Source organism: Mobula birostris, chromosome 3 (genome assembly GCF_030028105.1).
Source record: "Mobula birostris isolate sMobBir1 chromosome 3, sMobBir1.hap1, whole genome shotgun sequence".
NCBI classification, from domain to species: Eukaryota; Metazoa; Chordata; class Chondrichthyes; order Myliobatiformes; family Myliobatidae; genus Mobula; species Mobula birostris.
In genome coordinates this window covers 35,375,923-35,398,040 of record NC_092372.1, presented here as the reverse complement: position 1 = coordinate 35,398,040, position 22,118 = coordinate 35,375,923, and the positions used below count along the sequence as shown (strand labels likewise).

Sequence of the window (22,118 nt, the reverse complement as noted above, 5' to 3'; positions counted from 1 at the left end):
AGTCAAGGTAGCATGGTAGGCTTAAAGTCTAAGCTACATTATTTCTATTAGGTAAGTGCACCAGGAACTTTAAATATTTAAGCTGTTGGAAATTGTAAAAATAAATGTAGAGTAACTTTTGCTGGTAAGATATTTTTCTGTATTTGACAGGTCATTAATTGCAAAACTTCAAAATGATACCTTGCTGGTGGTTATGGGAGATCATGGAATGACGGAAACAGGAGATCATGGAGGTGACAGTGAAGGCGAAGTTGATGCAGCTTTGTTTGTTTATAGTCCATTTCCCATGTTTGAGGAAAATGCTGCTGAAGTAAGTACTATTTTGCAGCATGTTGCATTTATCTGGATGTTGTATTACCAGAAATGTGGCTGCAATTCATTCCTAGATATAACATATTTAAATTTTTAGATATGACATAGACACTTCAAATACACGTTGCCCCCAACGTATGTAGTAATAGAAAATTCTTTTACAATAAAAATTCATAGCAAAATAGTGTAATAAAAATTAGTGCTTTCTTTAATACACAAAGAATAGTTCTTAAATCAATGTCACAAATCCTTTTTCTTACCCTTTGTTCTCTGTAATAACTGTCTGAAACTGAACCAGATTAATCACAATTTTAGGATCATATTTGTCCATTGAAAGCACCATAATATCAGCCATCATTAAGATCATCTATTTTGATCTCTTGCTCTTCTCCAAGTAGCCATCCAATTGCTATTCAAAGCTGATGTGTTCCTTGCCAGGTCTCGCTAACCTAATACAGGGCTTGAAAGCAAGTGACTGTCTTCTGTAGTTTGAATATTTAAGTACTCAATAGTAAGTAGGTTGACTAGAAAAGGAAATTGACAGTTCACAGGTTTCAGATTTGGCAGAGTCTGAAGGGAAAAGCAGAGGTATAGTTTCAGGTTGACTACAACTCGTGTTCTCTATATGAACTATTGCTTAATTATCATTATTACTTTGTTTTTCTTTTTGTATTTGCACAATTTGATATCTTTGTAGTTTTTCATTGATTTTTTGCAAGAAAATGAATCTCAGAAGTATATAGTATATACGTGTACTTTGATAGATAATAGATTTACTTTGAACTTCTGCAATGTGGAAAGTTAGAAAAGGCACTTTTGAAACGACAGAGTAATTGGGAGGAATGCAGGGAACAGAGGCAATTATTGTTTAGATACAGATACAAACATTTGTACATATTTAGCCAATGAGTGTTTCCTTTCATTGAAATAGCTCCACATTCAAAGACAGTCTATTTTTATTTCTGTTTGAGAAATTTTTATTCATTCCTTTAATTATGTATTTTTTTACTTTCATTTACATCAAAATATATTTGCATTTAGGACCCAGAGGTTGTCTCTCAGATAGATCTTGTACCAACCTTGGCTCTTCTGCTTGGGATTCCTATTCCATACAGTAATATTGGCATGGTGATTGTGGACATGTTTACATCTTTGCCAAACCTGAGTGATAATCATAATCTTGAGCAAGCAAAGGCACTTCGCATCAATGCCATACAGGTACAAGACTAAAAGATTTGTTGTGTATTGTTTTCCATCTTGCTTCCTCTCCCCAAGTTCCAGACACCATGATTTTAGACTCTATTGAATCTGTTATAGAAGAAACAAGTGTCTTGGCTTGGTCCAGATTAGTGTTTTTCTACAGCAACAAGGCAAATATTTTATTCTGTTCATTTGGGAATTTGACTAAATGAGGAAACTATTTCCAATTGCAAAAAAAGAAATAGTTGATAAAATGTGGTATGCTATATCTTTTTGCTGTGTAAATGCACAGAATAGAATGCTTGGTACTCTGCACAGAGGAGAAAATAAGTTGGAGGAGGCATTATTATAACAGGATTTGTACATCTATATTGCATGGATTAGACTACATTTGTAATATACTGGCAAACAGGACAAAGCGCATGAATACTTAAAAACTATTAAAAGTAGGCTGGTATACTAATGGTTTATGTGCCACATGTGAGGGGACAATAACGTGTGTAAGTTTTGGATGTTCTTTTGCTGTTATGATAGTGATTTTTCGAAGATAACTAGTGAATTCTCTAGTTCTTAGTCAAAATTATATTACTGGAAATGCTCCTCTCAAAAATTAAGGAAGCTTCTCAGTCAGTTTATAACATATTGCTGCACATAAAGTTGCCAGAATTGTGCATGGGTTATTTTCTCCCAGGTATCATCTATAACATGCAAATGGATCTGAGTTATTTATTCTTCCCAGAATGTGGATGTGACAGATGAGGTTAATTTTGTTGGCTAATCCTAAATGTCTTGGTATTGATCTATTCTTTGAGCTACAGCAGTCCTTGCGGGGTAGATGCTGCTGCTAATATAATAGTTCCAGGATGAAAGTGTATTTCCTTGTGCTTGCTTTACCTTCTAGATTTGGATATTTTGAATTTAGGAGATGATATTAAAGAGTTTTGCTGAGTTGCTGCAGTGCTTTTTGAATTTGGGAGTATTCCATCACATTACTGATCTGTAGATAGTGGAAAGACTTGTAGAGTTAGACAAGGCACTTATTACTGGATACCTGTTTGTAGCAGCAGTAAATACGTGGTGGTCCATTTTTGCTTCTGATCGCATGTGATCTCCAACCCCTCCCCCCCCCCCATATACTGATGGTGAGAATTTGGTAGTGGTGATGTGTTGAATATCAAGAGACGGTGGCTGGAATCTAATTGTAAATATTCTTGTCTGTGTATAACAGACATTACTTGCCACTTTTCAGCACATACCTGAATGCATTTGGAGTCTTCCGATATTGAGGCATGGGCTGCTTCATTTTTTGAGGAGCAGCAAATGCAACTGAATGTTATTTTATCATTACCTTGCATCACTACTTCTGTCTTGATAATGGAGGGAATCTTATTGATAAAGCAGCTGAAGATGGCTGGTCAAGGATGTCCTGATGATGACCACAACCTCCAACCACCATAACATTTTCGTACAAGCTATGAACGCGGACAATAGAAAGCTTTGCCTTGATTCATGCTAACCAGTTACTTCTAGGGTTCTGTTGGATTCACATGTTTAAGTTCAAGTTTCTTTTAGAAGTTAGGAATGAGGCAAAACCGGTGTTGCTTCACAAACATTTTATTAAGAATTGATAGGAACATAACAGCAACAGGAGTTCTTACTAGAAGAAGAAAAGAAATAAAGAAGAGAAAAAAGATGGCACCTAGCACAAAATAGCCTCCTTTATACCATAGAGTTGAGAAAAATTCCATTCTAATCTATAGATAATAATCCAATTGGAAAATACTTATTCAATACTGCGGTAAAAAGTTAATCAATGAGAAAATACAAGCCACTTAACAGAAGGCAAAGAAACTTTATAATTATAATTTGTTTAGCCACTAGAGGCATATTAAAATTGTGTATATTTATTTATTTCGCGATATTGCACGGAGTAGGCCTTCTGGCCCTTTGAGCCATACCCAGCAACCCCTGACAAGCCTGATAAACCCTATCCTAATCGGCAGACAATTTACAATGACCAATTAACCTACACGGTAGGTCTTTTGACTATGGGAGGAAACTGAGAACCTGGAGAAAACCCACGCATTCTACAGGGAGGGCATACAGAGGCTCCTTACAGAACAGTGCCGTAATTGAGCTTCAAACTCCTGAGCATCGTGCAAACAATTACACTATCGTGGCACTTTGTCTCGGGTGTAACCCATTTTCTTGGTGTATCCTTCCTCTCCCAGGGCTGAGCTATTTGGAGCTTCTGTTGATATATCTGTCCCATTTAGCACATCAGTGGTGCTGCAGAGCTAGATTAAGGATAATCACAGTGGAACCTTGGGATTTTGTCACGCCCATCAATGCTGTCAGTGACCATTAAATATTGCAACAGATCAAGACATTATGTTGGATAAAGTTAAGCTGCTGGTACTCTCACTATTTCAGATTCATTCAGGAATATCTAATTGTCCTTAAATGGGTCAAGGATATTTTCTCTCTTCCCTTGAATGAAGCAATCCTTCAGAGTGAACTGTTTAGTAATACAGCAGGGACATTTCTGACATTTCTGGAAGCTGTGGTTTTATATGTGTAACCTTTATCCTGAATTACAAATTTGACTTCATCATTCATGGTTGTCATTTTCAGGTGCAGAGCTGCCAATTTTTGATGCTTGACTCAAGCAGGATTATGTATGCTTAAATTTCTTTCTAGTGAAGTATTCAGAAACATATTTTTCTGTACTCTAAATTAACAGCAGGATAAAAGTCAGGATTGGTCATTTCCTTTTCAGAGCCCAGAGGTAGCAAGACCAGCAGCGTTATCTAATTGTCATGTGAAATCTGATTGTAAAGCTAGCTTTTACTTTGTCATCTTTGAAAATCTTGACAATGTCAGAAGTGTACCAGAAACTCAATTTCAGATTTAAATTAACTACTGAATCCTATGTACTTTTGTGTGGACTTCATTAATTTTATCACTTTGTGAAAATTTTATCAAATTGCTTAAGGCAAATGATGGTTGTTAAAATACTAAAAGGATATCTAGTTAATACTGTATCATTACTTCTGGTAATGTGCTGCATGTGTATTCATTTTATAGGTGAATCGATTTTTGGAAGCCTATTCTCAAGTTGCCAAGGATCTCCCCAAGGAAAAGCTGAGTTACCTGAGGGAATTATTTTCCACTGCAATTTCTGAATATGATGCTCTGATTACAAGCCAACAGGTTTCTGAAAAAAATATTCCCAACCAAGATCACCATGCAAGGATGCAAAATCTGGTAATAACTTTGCAGCGTTACTTGAGGGAGACCAAGGAAACATGTCAAGAAATATGGGCCCGTTTCAACCCTGCACACATGCTGTGTGGTATTCTGCTTCTTGCAGCATCTTGTGTACATTGTTTTTTGGTATCTGAAAGTGTATCAACTTTTGAATCATTATACAGAGCACTTCTTATCTATCCAATTATCTGGGGCCTCACTTCAGGGTTAATGTTCAATATCTGCATACTGATATCTGGCATTAGGCTGGAGCCTCTAACAGCATGTTGTTGGGTAGCTGTTGGGTCACATTTGGGCTTTCATTGGTATTTTTGGAGATCTAAGTACATTGACGATCAAGTTACAAACAAATTATCCCAACGCTTCAGTGCTGGCTTTAAAGGGAAGTGGCGAAGTTTGTGGAAGTTCTTTGTACCTTTGGGAATGCTTCTGTTACGGTGTGGAGCGATGTTTTCCAATAGCTTTGTAGTAAATGAAGGACAAGTGGTATCTTTCCTTTTGAAATCTGTTGTGACTTTTACTGTCATAAAACTAAAGTGGGATGGTAAATTTAATAATTATAGTTTAAATGTGCCAGATATACATAGGAATCCTGGTTTAATTACATATAAAAGAGAAACTGTTTACCTCATTGGATTACTGGTGACCTTTCTGCTGTGTGTTCTCTTCTCCAATAACTTTTATAATTGCCGTGAAGAACTTGTGAGCTGTGTGCCCTCTTCCTTCCTCAAACCTTTGTCAAGTTTAAACAACAGGCAAGAAAGGAACCTCCATTATATCTTGTCAGTGTGTTCACTTGCACTCTTGATCTACCTTGTACGAAAATGGTTCCTTCATTACGGAAACCTCAACAGCTCACACTTGATTGTGTTTTTTGTACGTTTGGGTTTCCCATTTATTGTATTTTGCTTATGCTGTTTTTGGGCTGTAAATGCTGCGCCAGAAGAAACTTCCATTAAACTTCAAGATCTAAAAAAGAAGATAATAATAATTCTCCCAGGAATTGTTGCTGGCCTAATAATAACAGGCTTCTTTATTGTACTATGGAATCCAATCACTGTGTTTGTGAAAGACAACAAACAGTCTGATGAAACTCTTATTCCTTCTTACAAAAATTCTGCTGAAATGAAATCTGATTCCCTGCATGTAATCCCACTGATATACCGTAAGATGCAGCAGTCAATGAAAATGCATTTTAGTGGTGATCAGAATGAGTCTCAGGCAGTGTCTGCTTATGGCCTTGGAACTGTGTACTCTGCTGCACTCCTCATTATTATTGTTCTCTTAACATTTTTGCTTATTCTGCTGCATAATGAGAGAATGTCACTGGCTTTCCTGCTGCTGTTTTTGGAAGGATTTACTTTTCTGGAGATACATGGTACAGCAAGGAATCTGTCATTACAGTCTGATAACACAGGTATGTAACCAGTGTAAGAAATTTCATTTGTTGTTTAGTAGCAGTTTGCAGATTTTTAAAATATTTTGTTGGTCCTTTCTAGGCTTACTTTCAAACTTTGTTTTGAAATTTGAACGGAAACCCCTTGAAAGTGTGCAGACTGTATATTTATCATTTTTGTTGCATTGTTTTAAATATTTCAAACATCAAAAAATTCCACCTGGCTCAAGAAGGTCCAAATAACCTTAAAGTGGAATATAAAGGTGATCTATACACTTAATTTTTTGAAGAGTATCTAATCCACAAAATGCTAAAGAGATTAAATAAAAGAAAATCAGGGACAGAACACTTAAGATGTGCACGGGGACCAGGGAAGGTTGAGGAAATGTCTTCAGCAGAATGATTTGGTGTCCGAAAGCATAAATGTCTCACTACCAATCAATGGGTAAGAATATTTTTTGTGACCTGAAGACTTGTTGTGATGGTAGTAATTTGCAGTGGCTTCAGGTCCTAGTCAGGGAGGCATTAATGCCAGCCATGACAAACCTCTCTGTCAAAGCATTTCATCACATTAGACCATTTGGCCCCTCAAACCTGCTTTGTGATTCCATCATGGCTGATTTATTGTCCCTCTGAACCTCATTCTCCTGCATTCTTCCTGTAACCTTTGACACCCTGAGTCATCAAGAGCCTTTTAACCTCTGCTTTAAATATAGACAATGACTTGGCCTCCACAGCTGCTTTTGGTAATGAATTCCACAAATTCACCCCTCTGGCTAAAGAAATTCCTGCTCATTGCAGTTCTAAAGAATGTCCATCTGTTCTGAGGCTGTTCTCTTTGGTCCTGTACTCTCCCACTATTGGAAATATCCTCACCACGTCCACTCTATTCAATATTCGATAGGTTTCAGTGAGATCCCCGCCCCCACACACATTATTCTGAACTTCAGTGAGTATAGGCTCATCAAACACTCCTTATATATTAACCCTTTCATTCCCAGATCATTCTTGTGAAACTTCTGCACGTTCTGCAATGCCAGCAGATTCTTTCTTAGATGCAGGGCTCAAAACTATTTCCAATTCTCCAAGTGTGGTCTGACCAATACCTTATAAAGCCTTAGCATTGTATCCTTAAATGTGACTGCTACTGGCTGATAGTCATTGAAGCAATGCTTCTTGTGTTCCTGCTCTTCTTGCATTCCTGCTCTTGTTGGGGCTGGTATGATGGATGTCTTTTTGAAGCAGTTGGATATCTCTGACTGTAGTAGTGCAAGTTTAAAGACGTCTTTGAACACTGCAGCAAGTTGGAGTGCCCTAGTTTTCAGTGCCCTACCAGGTACACCATCAGGGCCTGGCATCATGTGAGGGTTCACCTTCTCAAAAGGTGTTCTGGCGTCCACCTCTGAGACAGATATCAGGTTGTCAGATGCTGAAGGGATTCACACGGCTATAGTTTCATTCTCCTTTCTAAAGTGTGCAAAAAGGCATTGAGTTAATTTGGAGAATGAAGCATCACAGCCACGTCAGGCTTTGTTTGAGAGGAAGTTATAACATGCAGGTCCTGCCACAGCTGAAGTGCATTCAGTTGCATCTCTATCTTCACTCAGAACTGCTTTTTCACTCTTCACTTTGCATAAGTTGTACCTAGACTTAAGTTCCATGCCTTGGAGTCCAAATGCCTTCAAAACACCAAGAAGTAATAAATATTGTTCAGTCCATGACAAGTTCTATGAAAAGGTTGAAGATTTCCTGAGATTGTTAAAGTCACTAAAAAACTAAATCTTAATTACTGAGAGCAAAGGCAATCAACTTTGAAGCTTCCTTCTTTATAATTGCCTTAAATCATTTCTTCAACCAATACTTCAATTAGAAAGGTGGCATAATATGTATAACATTGTGAGATGGGATAAACCATTTTTATATTATTAAATATAGTAAAGAGTTACGTTATTTTTATATTTTAAGATTTCTGTAAAAGTTTTAAAGTAGATATTTAGTTGTTTCAGCAGATGGTAGATGTGCTTTGCAAATTAATTATTGACTATTATTTGATTTTCATATATAATGTCACAGATATTTCATACTGATTATATTTTTTTGAAGGCTATTTTACAGTCCCATGGTCTGCAGTTACAGCCTGGGTCTTCACGGCTACACAGTTCTTTTATGCCACTGGGCATCAGCCAACTTTCCAGACTATCCAGTGGAGTGCAGCCTTTGTCGGGTTCACTGAAGGGCATAGCTCCAATGTGCTGCCAGCAATGCTGGTTGGGATGAATACCTTTGCTTCTCATATTCTTTTTGCAGGTAATTATTTTGTTGCTTCAAAAATTCCATATTTTTCAATAGGAGATTTTCTAAATGAATATCCGCAAAGAAAATTGTGATGTGAAATGTATGTTGCTAGCAAATATTTTGTTTCAGCAGAGCGCTGAATAATATCTGCCATTACCAAGACTTGCTCTTACATGTTTAGATTTTTTAAGTTTTATATGTAATAATTGGCTCTAAAAAGTGGTCTTGTGACAGAAACAAGACTGCTGGGACTTGAGTAAATATTTAAGAAGAGTGAAATTAATGGAGAAGTAATACAAATATATGTGGGTGAATTCAATGCAAACAGACAAAAGGAGAAAAAGACATTCGACTGGAAATAGTATCTCATCTATTTTCAGTACACATGGTACCATTGTGTTAATATGGTCCAATAGATTAGCCAGAAACACCCTTAAAAATTATTAGAATGTTTTACATCAGATTTTTGCATTAAAAATAGGATTGGCACAGTCCTCAAAGACAGTATTGGACACCTGTAGAAAATATACCACCACCACAAGAATATCGATCATTGCCACACACAGATTACAGCTGCACACATGACTGTAGTAGAGGGGGAGGTACCTAAATTCATAAATAGACCATAAGACATGGGTGTAGAATTAGTCCATTCAGCTCATTGAGTTTTCTCCACCATAGCTGATTTATTTTTCCTCTCAACCCCATTTGCCTGCCTCTCCCCATAAGCTTTGATCAAGAGCCTATCAATCTTCACTTTAAATACACTCAATGATTTGGTCTCCAAAGCTGCTGGTAGCCATGAATTCCACAGATTCAACACCCAATGGCTGAAGAAATTTCTTCTCATCTCTGTTCTAAAGAGACGTACTTATATTTGGAGGCTTTCCTCTGGTCTTGGTCTCTCCCATTATAGGAAGCATCCTCACCACATCCACTCTATCTAGGCCTTTCAATATTTTGTAGGTTTCAATGAGTTTCCCCCACCCCTTCATTCTCCTAAACACATCAATTCTCTTTGTAGCCCAAAATCAGCTTCCATACTAAGAACTCTACCAATCACCACATCATCTTTAAACTTACCATTCTGGCTTCCCACTCCACATTTAAGTCATTCACATGCACTCAGTGCCACTTTAATTACCTCCTGTACTTAACAAAGTGGTCACTGAGTGTATGGTCATGGTGTTCTGCCTCTGCAGCCCATCCACTTCAAGGTTCGCGTTCAGAGTTGCTTTCTCCACTCCACTGTTGTAACACATGGTTATTTGAGTTACTGTCACCTTCCTGTCAACTTCAACCAGTCTGGCCATTCTCCTCACTTCTGTCATTAACAAGACATTTTGCCCACAAACTCTAGAGACGGTGTGTGAAAATCCCAGGAGATCAGCAATTTCTGAGATACACAAACCACCCTGTCTGGCACCAACAATCATTCCACAGTCAAAATCACTTAGATCACATTTTTTCCCTGGTCTGATTTTTGGTCTGAATAACAGCTGAAACTCTTGACCATTTTTGCATGCTTTTATGCATTGTTTGGCTGATTAACTAGCAGGTGTACCTAATAAAGTGGCCATGAACAGCAAGTGTCCCAGCATCAGTCTTTGTGTGACACCAGTCACAGGCATGCAACTTCAAAAACAATCCTTTCCCCTCACTCTGTGAAATTTTGATTTCAGTGTGCCAAAACTTGCTTCCATCTCTGATGATTAACAACTGTACCTCTCAAAAAAGGCCCATTTGTGCAATATATTGACGTTGCTTTCAACTTGAGTTTTGTCAGGGGTTTCTCATTGGTCAATGACGTCGAACTTCATTAGCTTCAATTGCAAACCCTTGAAGGATCTCGAGTCCATTTTCATTAGCACAGTAAAGTTTATTGTTCGTACTTTCAGTTGCAGAGGCTGTTACCCGTCAGCAGCAACCTGCAACAACAGTAATCCAAAGGGCTCGGTATTTGAAAGAAATTTTACATCTGTAAAGCTAAGCAAATACAAAGCGAATCATTCAATGGCTACTCTAGCAAGCCTTTGCAATATTTAGATGAGATACTGAAGGTTCAAGCCTTCCAGGCAATGCTAACTACTGAGTAAGTTGAGGTAAATAGGTTCTGCCATAAAATGTAGCATTAATCATGATAAGGTGTGTCTTCTGATCTGACACAATGTGGATGAAATCCTTAGCCACTGAAGAAGTAATGATTATTGAGTAGAGCTTTACTTGAGCTGCGGGTGCATCTGTTATTGTAGTGAGCAGCAAATTGTGGTACATGGTAAATGTGATTTTTCTGAACACTGTATGCATAGACTCTATTTTTACTCAGAAGGCACATGTGTGTCGCAGGTCTCTGACTTTTCTTACATTTACAGAGCCAATCACCACCATATTGATTCCTCAGTAGCAAAAAAAACTCCCATTAGTGTTAACTGCTGAGGACCCCTTTACATGGGTGTATGAGCACTTAACTACCAGAAAGTGAGGGGAAATTCACCCATTGAGTTATCACAGACTCTGAGAGCCTTGGGTAGTTCTTGAGCAGCTTTCCTAGGACAGGCTACACTTGTTTCTGAAGTTGCCTAGTCCCTATGTCAACCATGCTTAAATCACAAACAGAGCTGAAAGTATATGATTTATTCCTAGTTAAAACTAGGAATAACAAGTGAGTCCAGTTTCTCAGCAGTTAATTTTTTTTAATTTTCCTCAATCCAAGGGAAAATTTTCAAGTATGGTTATATTTGCAGATGGCAGAAAGATGGGTAGGAAAGTAGATTGTGAATAGATATAGATAAATTAAGTGAGAAAGTATATGGCAAATGGAATATAATGTGCAAAAATATGAAATTGTATATCTTGACTGGGAAAATTAAAAAAAATACATATGTAAATAGGAAATTGCAGCTTGAGATGCAAAGACACAGGGCAAATGTATACATTTCTCTGACATTAAATGCACCATTGAAACCTTTGAAAGGGATTTAGTGTATAATTTTGCATAAGGATTGAATGCAGGTTCAACAAGTAACTAGGAAAGCTAATTTTTTTTATTATTAGGGGAATTAATGTAGAAGCAAAGAGGTTATGCTACAGTCGGTAGAACAGTGGTGTGGCTTCATCTCGGATATTATGTACAATTTAGTCTCTTATTTCACCACCATGTTCACGCATTGGAAGCAGTTCAGAGAAGGTTTACTCAGTATACAAAAATAGTTGGAATTGATAGCTTGTCTTAAATGGAAAGATGGACAGACTACATTTGTTTCCAGTGATGTTGACTGAAACTTAAGATCTTGACTGACTGCATATTGGGAGAACCTAGAACAATCAGAATCAGGTTTATTATCACCGGCATGTATCATGAAATTTGTTAACAGCAGCAGCAGTTCAATGCAACCCATAATATAGAACAAGAAGAAAAAAATAAAATAGTAATAATAAATAAGTAAATCTAATTACAGTATATGTATATTGAATAGATGAAAAATCATGCAAATAAACAGAAATAATATATATTATAAAAGTGAGGCAGTGTTTGTGGGTTCAGTGTCCATTTAGAAATCAGATGGCAGAGGGAAAGATGCTGTTCCTGAATCACTGAGTATGTGCCTTGAGGCTTCTGTACCTTCTACCTGATGGTAACAGGGAGAAAAGGGCATGCCCTGGGTGCTGGAGGTCCTTAATATGGATGCTGCCTTTCTGAGACACCGCTCTTTGAAGTTGCCTACAAAGTGCCCAGGTCAAGTACAAAAGATGAAGCCAACTAAATTTACAACCCTCTGCAGCTTCTTTCGGTCCTGTGTGGTAGCCCCCCCCCCCCCCACATACCAGACAGTGATGCAGCCTGTCAGAATGCTGTCCATGGTACATCTGTAGAAGTTTTTGAGTGTATATGTTGACATACCAAATCTTTTTAAGCTCCTAATGAAGTATAGTTGCTGTCTTGTCTTCTTTATAACTGCATCAATATGTTAGGACCAGGTTAGCTGCTCAGAGATCTTGACACCCAAGAACTTGAAACTGCTCACTTTCTCTACTTCTGATCCCTCTATGAGATTGGTATGTGTTCCTTCATCTTACCCTTCCTGAAGTCCACAATCAGCTCTTTTGTCTTCCTGCGACACCACTCCACTAGTTGGTATATCTCGCTCCTATATGCCCTCTTGTCTCCATCTGAGATTCTACCAACAATGGTAAATTTATAGATGGTATTTGAGCAATGCCTAGCCACACAGTCATGGGTATAGGGAGAGTAGAGCAGTGGGCTAAGCATACACCCCTGAGGTACACCACTGTTGATCGTCAGTGAGGAGGTGATGTTATCACCAATCTGCACAGCATCCTGACATCGGTGTTTATGTTGTCCAGGTGGCCTAACGCTGTGTGAAGAGCCATTGAGGTTGCACCTGTCGTTGATCTATTGTGGCGACAGGCAAATTGCAATGGGTCCAGGTCCTTGCTAAGGCAGGAGTTCAGTCTAGTCATGACCAACCTCTCAAAGCATTCCTTCACTGTAGATTTGAGTGCTACCGGGGCGATAGTCATTAAGGCAGCTCACATTATTCTTCTTAGGCACTGGTATAATTGTTGCCTTTTGAAGCAAGTGGGAACTTCTGCCTGTAGCAGTGAGAAGTTGAAAATGTCCTTGAATACTCCTACCAGTTGGTTAGCACAGGTTTTCAGAGCCTTACCAGATACTCCGTTGGGACTTTCTGCCTTGCGAGGGTTCACCCTCTTTAAAGACAGCCTAACATTGGCCTCTGAGACAGGGATCACCAGGTCATCAGGTGCAGGTGCAGCAGGGATCTTCACAGCTGTAGTTACATTTTCCCTTCAAAGTAGGCATAGAAGGCATTGAGTTCATCTGCTAGTGAAGCATTGTTGCCATTCATGCTATTGGGTTTCGCTTTGGTCACATGCTATTGGTCACTATTTAAAAAGAGATATTTCATTTAAGATATTTTTTTCTCCCCATCTCCACGGACATGAGACTTTGGTAATCTTTCTCAAAGGGTGGTGGAAGTAGTGTCTTTATCTTTAAGACAGAGGTCAATAAATATTTGATAAATGAGGAGGTGAAAGTGTCACAATCAGATAAACCATGATGTTATTAAATGCAGGACCACATATGGTCTGCTGCTTCTCATGTGGCATAAATAATTTTAAGATCTTCTATAATAATTATGCAAAGGAATGAGGCTATATACTTTTGACAGTTCATCTTCAGTGTTGAGAGAGATTGGCAATAATTATTGCATTCGTGTTTTAAAAAAAGAGACTTGACTTAATTTATATCTACTGCACAAATAAGTTAACTTAATTTTTATATGCACTGTAAATGCCTGGTACTGAATCTTGCATAATGCAATTGTATATCTTATTCAATTTCACAATGTAACTATTTACCACCCATCTTTTTTACTTCTGAAGCCAATTTTTTTTTTAACTATGCTGCTGCTACCCATTTTAAAGAGGTTTTTTGGTAACTAGCTCAATATGATTCAGGTGCCTTCTGGAAGTGAAATGTACAGTATCAACTCACTTTCTTCATCAACCGACTCCGTTACTTCATAAAATTTGTCTCGTGTTGACTAAACATGTTTTATCCTTTTATAAATCTGTAGTGAATTTACTTTCCAAGTCTACGTTTGTCAATATGTTTGTGGATATTCAACTAACTGGACTGTAATTGCCAGATTTATTTTTTCTCCCCTTTGAATTGTTTTTCACTGTATGAACCAAGTAAAACATTAGCATTTGGGACTGCAGCATAGCACTACAATTACCATTGGCATCTATTACAACAATGTCCTGTTTTCCTGCTGAAATGTATGCCTCTAAATATTGGTTGAAGAAAATGATATTTCCATAGTTAGATTAAACATAGAACAGGTAGAGCACAGGACGGGCCATTCAGCCCACCATGTTGTGCTGATTAATACTAAATGTCGTCCTCCTCCTGTGCTTCATCTATATCCCTCCATTCCCTTCATATTTATGAGTCTGTTTGAGCACCTCTTGAAATTGTCTGATTCCACTACGTTTTCTATCCTGGGGAGAAGAATCTGCCTCTCTATCCTACTTATTCCTCTCATTGTCTGTCATCGTTTCACCATACATCTATACAAGAATCTCCCACTCTGTCCACTCCTCAAGGAAGGGAAGATTAATTGTGTGCATTAGTAGGTGAGGAGGTGTGTGAGGTGGGTGGCAGTAGGATGATACCATACAAAGTGTCCAGAAGTGTACTGATTGTCAATGTGATTAATCATAATATCTTGGATTAACTACATTACAAGCTGGTGCTAAAAGTATATTAATAAAATATTATCAACCTTGCAATAAAATGCATTGAAACTTTTAACTGACTTTTCAGTTATATTCTTGAGATAGTGGGATGTCCTTTGTTACTGCTTTGGCCATTTATTCGTGAAGTGAAAAACGCTAAAAGCAAGATTGCCAGAAAGGAATCTGGAGAGGAGGAGCTGATGATGGAGATGAGATTGCGAGAAAATCCTCAGATGTTTTCTATTGCCATGCTGCAACTGGGAATGAGATACTTGTTTGCCTACGGTGTGCAGGTATTTTATATTATCTGTTCCACGCAAAAGTCAAGTTATTATAATTCTGCAATGCCACACTCAGGAAAAGTTAAATTAGCTATGATGTCATTGCATTAAATAAATTCTATAATGTGTCAGTCAGACTGCAGACATGATGCTCTCTAACTATTGTATAGTCAGGGGAATTAATTGACCCTGTCAAGGCTTAGAGCTACAAAATACTTGACAATAATTTCACAAGGTCATTGCCTTGGCCTTTGTCAACATTGCTGCATCTTGGATGCTGCAACAGACCTTCTTTTGTCCTGTACCTTTCTCAACCCAATAAGAGGGTGTTTTGAGCTGTATTTCACAGTCGATTCTTCAGATAACTGTCCATTTCCTTCTACAGACACTGCCTGGCCAGTTGGGTTCCTTCAGAAATCATTTTTGGCTCTTTAAGTATTGCAGTTGCACCTCCTCTAACACCATCTCTAGCAGCTTGTTTGATATATCCACCATCCCCTCTGTGGAAAAACCTGTCTTTCGGGTCCACTTTTAAATACTTTTCCCCCTCACCTTAAACTTGTAATTCTCTAGTTTTAGACTCCCCCATCCTTGGAAAAGGCGATGACTATTCTATCCTAGTAAATGCCCCTCATAATTTTTATAAACCTCCAAAAGATCATCTTCAGAGTCTCGCACTCTAATGAAAACAATCCTGGCCCATCTGCTGTCTCCTTGTCACTATAGCCCTCCATTCAGCACTCTTTATAGTCCCACCAAATCCTTTCCACGGCATGGTCACCGGAAATGCGCATACTATTCCCAATGTGGTCTTGAGCAAGAATGGTACAGCTGCAGCTTAATGCCTCAACTGTTAAATTCAGTACCTCATCCTGTGAAGGCAAGCAAGCTATATGCCTTTTCCACTACCCAATCTGTTTGTGTTACCATTTTCAGGTGTATATTAGACAAATTCTCCAAGTCCTTGCTGCTTACTATATGTATCCAGCCAGTATTAAAGAACCCAAATTGCATTACCTCCTATTTCTCTGGATTAAATCACCTGTCTCCAAAGTAGGAGAAGTCTGTTTCCTCAGGAAACTATCCTTGCTGTCTACAGCTTCACCGATCTTTCTCTTGCATTTCAAGCCACAGACGTTATAACATATATATAGGATCCATCACAGATTCCTGTCATACACCACTAATTACAGACTCCCAGTCAGGAAAAACAACTGCCCTTTTCCTCCTCTCATCAAGTCAATTTCTGGATCTGTTTGCAAAAATACATTGGATCTCATGTGCCTTAACTTCCTGGACTGGCCTCCTGTTCAGTACTTTGTCAAAGTTCTTGCTGAAGTCCACACGTACCAAGCCAACTGCTTTGCCTTAATCAGTTACCTTAGTACCTGCCTCAAACAGAAATCAGATCAGATTTGTGAGGCAGGATTTCCCAAAAGATGCTGATAGCCCTAAATATCCTGCCTTTCCAGATGATCATAAATCCTATCCCTAGGAATTATTTTCCCAATAGTATTTTAATTACTGATGTAAGGCTCACCAGCCTGTAATTTCTTAGCTTGTCCTTATTGCCCATCTTGACTGTAGGAAAATTACTACTCTCCAGTCTTCAGTCTTCTGCTTCCTCATCCATGGCTAAAGCTGATGCAAAAATCTCCATCAGAATCGCAGCAACTCCTTCCTTGATTCCCATAACACCTTGATGGATTTTGTCAGGCCCTGAGGATTTGCCTCTAATTCTGGTATTTAGAGATTTTGTGTCATTATCTCTAACTCTTGATCTTTCTTAATGGGTACATGTCCCAAACTATAATGCAATCCTCTCCCAGCTTCATCCCCTCTCCCATTCTTCTCCCTGGTGAATACTAGTACAAAGTATTAATTCACAACAACATACATATACCCTGGCTGCACACAATGACTCCCCTTTTGGTTTCTAAGGTTCTTATTCTTTCCCTAGCTACCCTCTTTTCATACACTTACAAAAGGTTTTAGAATTATCTTTAATTATGTTGGCCTGTTCCCTCTTTGCTCTCCTAACTGCTTTTTTAAGATCTCACTTATATCCTCTATGAAATCTATAAATGTTGCTAAACTGATGTAAATTATATTGGGAATAAAATAGGTGCATAAAGGAATACACTAAATAAAATCAACACACACAAAATGCAGGTCAGACAGCATCTATCGAAAAGAGTTAAACAGTCGATGTTTCGGGCCAAGACCTTTCTTCAGGACCGAGAAGACAGGAGGTGCTATTGTAACGTGGTGCATCGACTTCTATTTTGCTGAGGCCAGGCTGCAACTCAGACCCCTCCTCATATCTACCCCTTGAGGAGGACCCCACTTCAGACTTATCAGAAAATTGTCTCCAACACCATTACTGACATCATCCACTCTGGAGAACTTCCAACCACTGTCACCAAACTCATAGTTCCCTTACCCGCTCTGCTTGCTTCTATCTCCTACCCAAGATCCACAAACCAGACTGTTCAGTTAGACCTGTTGTCTCTGCCTGCTGCTGCCCTACTGAATTCATGTCTTCTTGTCTTGATTCCATTCTATCCCCTTCCCTTCAGTCCCTTCCCGCCCACATCCATGACACTTCTCATGCCCTCGACCTCCTCAGTAACTTTCAATTCCCCAGCCTTGTGACCGCCTCAACTTCACCGTGGATGTTCAGTTCCTATACACTTCTATCCCCCATCAGGAAAGCCTCAAAGCCCCAAGAAGCTTCTTTCTTGACAAAAGAGCCAAACAATCCCCTCCACCACTACCCTGCTCTGTCTGGCAGAACTGGTTCTCACCCTGAACAATTTTTCCTTTGGTTCCCACTTTCTCCATACCCGAGGGGTAGCCATGGGCACTCACATGGGCCCACGCTATGCCTGCCTCTTCGTCAGCTGTGTAGAACCATGTATGTTTGAAGCCTTCCCCAGTTATGCTCCTCAATTCTTCTCTGCTACATTTACGGCTGCACTGATGCTGCATCATGCACCCATGCTGAACTCATCAATTTTATCAATTTTGCCTCTAACTTTCACCCTGCCCTTAAATTCACTTGGTCTCCCTCCACTTTCTTGTTATCTCTAGAGACAAGCGGTCAACAGACATTTTTAATAAACCTACTGATTCCCATGGTTATCTTGACTATACCTTTTCCCACCCTATCTCCTGTAAAAATGCTATATTCAGGTTCTTCGCCTTCGCTGCATCTGTTCCCAGGATGCAGCTTTCCATTCCAGGACATCCTCCTCCTTTAAAGAACAGGGTTTCCCTCTCTCTACTATTGATGCTGCCCTCACTTGCATCTCCTCCATTTCCTGTACATCCGCACTCACCCTATCTTCCCACTGCCACAATAGTATTACTCTCTTGTCCTTACCTACCACCCAATTAGCCTTTGCATCCAACATATTAGCCTCCACAACATCAGCCATCTTCAAAGGGATTCTACCACTAAACGTATCTTTGCCTACCTTTGCTCTCCCCCCCCCCACTTTTCACAGGAATCGCTCCCTCCCCACTAATATCCCTCCAAGCACTTATTCCTGCAAATAGCCCAAGTGCTATACCTGCCCATACATCTCCTTCCTCACCTCAATTCACTGCCCCAGACAGTCCTTCCAGTTAACCAGACACTTCACCTTTGAATCTGCTGAGGTCATCTATTGTGTCCAGTGTTCCCGATGCAGCCTCCTGTACATTGGTGAGGCCTGTTGTAAGTTGGGAATAACTTTGTCGAACACCTCCGCACTTATTGCCACAAGGGAGTTTTCCCGGTGGCCAAACACTTTAATTCTGATTCCCATTCCCATCCTGATGTGTTGATCTAGGCCTCCTCAGGTGCCCAGATGAGGCCACCCTCAGGGTGGGAGAGCAACAGCTTGTATTACATCTGGATACATCCAACCTGATAGCATGAATATTGATTTCTCTTTCTTGTGAACAAATTCCATACGCCCCCCTCCTCCATTCCCCACTCTAACTCTTCAGTTCTTCTCAGCTGCCTATTACTTCCCCATGGTCTCCACCACCTTCTCTTTCTTCTATTGTCCACTCTCCTCTCCTATCAGATTCTTTCTTCTCCAGTCCTTGACCTTTCCCACCCACATGGCTTCACCAATCACCTTCCAGCTAGCCTCTTCCCCCTAACCCCCCGCCACTTTTTATTCAGGCATTCCCCCTCTCCTTCCTTCTCAGTCCTGAAAAAGGGTCTTGTCCTGAACTGTTGGCTGTTTGCTCTTTTCCATAGATGCTGCCTGACCTGCTGAGTTCCTCCAGTGTTCTGTGTGTGTTACTTTGGTTTTCCAGCATCTGCAGACTTTTTTGTGTTTGTGATTAAATGAAATCAATTTGTTTTTTAATTAAATGTTCCGTTACTTAAGATTTAATAAACGTTTCCTTCTCTACACAGCTCCTTGCTTCTGTGTGTGCAGCAGCCATATTAAGGAGACATTTAATGGTTTGGAAGATCTTTGCACCAAAGTAAGTTATGCTTCATTAGTGAGCTGCTAACTATTAGTAGACAGGAAACATTTTTTTTAAACAAGCAGTGATTTTACTGCTTCTACAATTATTGCTCCTTTATTAAGACCATAAGATACAGGAGCAGTATTAGGCTATTTGGCCCAACAAGTCTGTTCCACCAGTTCATCATGGCTGATCCAGTTTTCCTCTTGGCCCTGATCTCCTGCCTTCTCCCCGTGTCCCTTCATGCCCTGACCAATCAAGAATCTATCAACCTCTGCCTTAAGTATACATAAAGACTTGGCTTCCACAGCTGTCTGTGGCAAAAAATTCCACAGATTCACCAGCCTCTGGCTAAAGAAATTCCTCCTCATCTCCATTCTAAAAGGAGGCCCATCTACTCTGAGGCTGTGTCCTCTGGTCTTAGACTCTCCCACCATAGGAACATCCTCTCCACATCCACTCTATCAAGATTTTTCACCATTCGATAGATTTCGATGAGGTCACCCCTCATTCTTCTGAATTCTAGTCAATACAGGCCTAGAGCCATCAAACGCTCCTCATATGACTGGGCGTTCAATCCTGGAATCATTTTTGTGAACTTCCTTTGAACCCTCTCCAGTTTCAGCACATCCTTTCTAACAAAAGGGGCCCAAGCTTGTTCACAATTCTCCAAATGAGGCCTCACCAGTGCTTTATAAAGTTTCAATATTGCATCCTTCCTTTTATATTCTCGTCCTCTTGAAATGAATGCTAACACTGCATTCACCTTCCTTACCACAGACTTAAACCTGCAAATTAATCTTCAAAGAATCCTGCACAAGGACTCCCAAATCCCTTTGCATCTGTTTTTTAAAAATTTTCTCTCCATTTAGAAATTAGTCACCCTTCTTCTACCAAAATGCATGACCATACCCTTCCCGACACTATTCCATCTGCCATTTATTTGCCCATTCTCCTAATCTGCCTGTCCTCCTCTCTATTTCCTCAAAACTACCTGCCCCTCCAGCTATTTTCATATCGTCTGCAAACTTCACAACAAAGCCATCAATTCCATCATCCAAATCATTGACATATAATGTAAAAAGAACCTGTCCCAACACAGACCCTGGTGGAACACCACTAATCACCAGCAGCCAGTCAGAAAAGGCTCCCTTTATTCCCACTCTTTGCCTCCTGCCAATCAGCCACTGCCTTATCCATGCTGGAATCTTTCCTGTAATACCACGGACTCGTAGCTTGTTAGGCAGCCTCATGTGTGGCACCTTGTCAAAGGCCTTCTGAAAATCCAAGTACACAACATCAACTGATTCTCCTTTGTCTATCCTGCATATTTTGTTATTTCTTCAAAGAATTCCAACAGATATGTCAGGCAAGATTTTCCCTTATGGAAGCCATGCTGACTACAGCCTATTTTATCATGTGCCTCCAAGTACCCTGAGACCTCTCTTTAATACTCAACTAACATCTCCCCAGCCACTGAGGCCTATAGTTTCCTTTCTTCTGCCTCTTTCCCTTCTTGAAGAGTGGAGTGACACTTGCAATTTTCCAGTCTTCTGGAACCATTCCAGAATCTAGTGATTCTTGAAAGATCATTACTAATGCCTCCCAAATTGCTTCCAAAAATTCCACCCATTGCTGCTCTGCCGTCATCCCTGCCAGAGTTTTTTTCCAATCAATTCCGGCCAACTCGTCTCTCATGCCTCTGTAATTCCCTTTACTCCACTGTAATACTGATACATCTGACTTTAGCTTCCCCTTCTCAAATTTTAGGGTGAATTTGATCATATTATGATCACTTGCCTCTAAGTGTTCTTTTACATTAATATATAACTATTTTATAACATAAGGCATTTTATTCCTACAATGATGAGATGTCCTTATTGTTATAGTGCTACACAGCAATGTAAATATTTAGACGTGTATACTAGAATATTCCACTAATTATTTGGAAATCCTAATGGATTGGCATTTGAATCAATGAGATATTGCTTATTTATTGATTATTATTTTATATTTGCACAGTTTAATGCATTTGTCCGTCTTTGCGGTTTTTCATTGATTCTGTTGTGTTTCTTTTTATCTACTGTGAATGCCTGCAAGAAAATGAATCTCAGGTGACATATATGTATTTTGATAATAAATTTGCTTTGCATTTTGAAGTTTGAGTGCTGACGAGTGTTCTCTTCAATGCAATGAGGCCCTGTTTCCTCTACTCCCTTTAACCCTGCAGGGTCTAATTTCCCACACTCCCTTTAACTTCACTAGGGCTGCATTTCCCTTGCTCCCTTTAACATTGCTAAGTTTGCTGTAAAAGTCATTATACAACTTTGTAATAGGTTATAAACAAAATTCAATAGCAACTGCACTGTGGTATTAATTGGAATAAGATTAAATAGTCCATAAAATCTATCAGTTCTACATCACCAGAGTTCCTAGCAGCTGTATTAACTGGAGTTTTACTATATAATAAGTTTTGCCAATATAAATTTAAAAATTGACTTAAATTAATGCAAATTTTGGTATGTCTGCTGAGTGAAAAGTAAATGAACTCGTCATTAATATGTTATATTTTCAGTTTTCTCAGATTCAAAAATAAATTTATGTTT

General features: G+C 39.2%; 1 protein-coding gene across 2 annotated transcripts in view; it reads left to right on the top strand.

Annotated features, from left to right (window-relative positions):
- The window catches only part of pigo (phosphatidylinositol glycan anchor biosynthesis, class O), a 51,583-nt gene that overhangs the window by 26,465 nt on the left and 3,000 nt on the right, over window positions 1–22,118 (top strand). Inside the window, exons 4-9 of one of the 2 annotated variants that reach the window (XM_072252467.1) lie at window positions 151–310; window positions 1,354–1,530; window positions 4,600–6,199; window positions 8,282–8,485; window positions 14,864–15,051; window positions 19,457–19,527. In XM_072252467.1, coding sequence (XP_072108568.1) covers window positions 151–310; window positions 1,354–1,530; window positions 4,600–6,199; window positions 8,282–8,485; window positions 14,864–15,051; window positions 19,457–19,527 — 2,400 coding nt within the window. Of the gene's footprint in view, window positions 1–150; window positions 311–1,353; window positions 1,531–4,599; window positions 6,200–8,281; window positions 8,486–14,846; window positions 15,052–19,456; window positions 19,528–22,118 lie in introns of those variants that run through there. The other variant, XM_072252468.1, reaches the window with a different exon arrangement.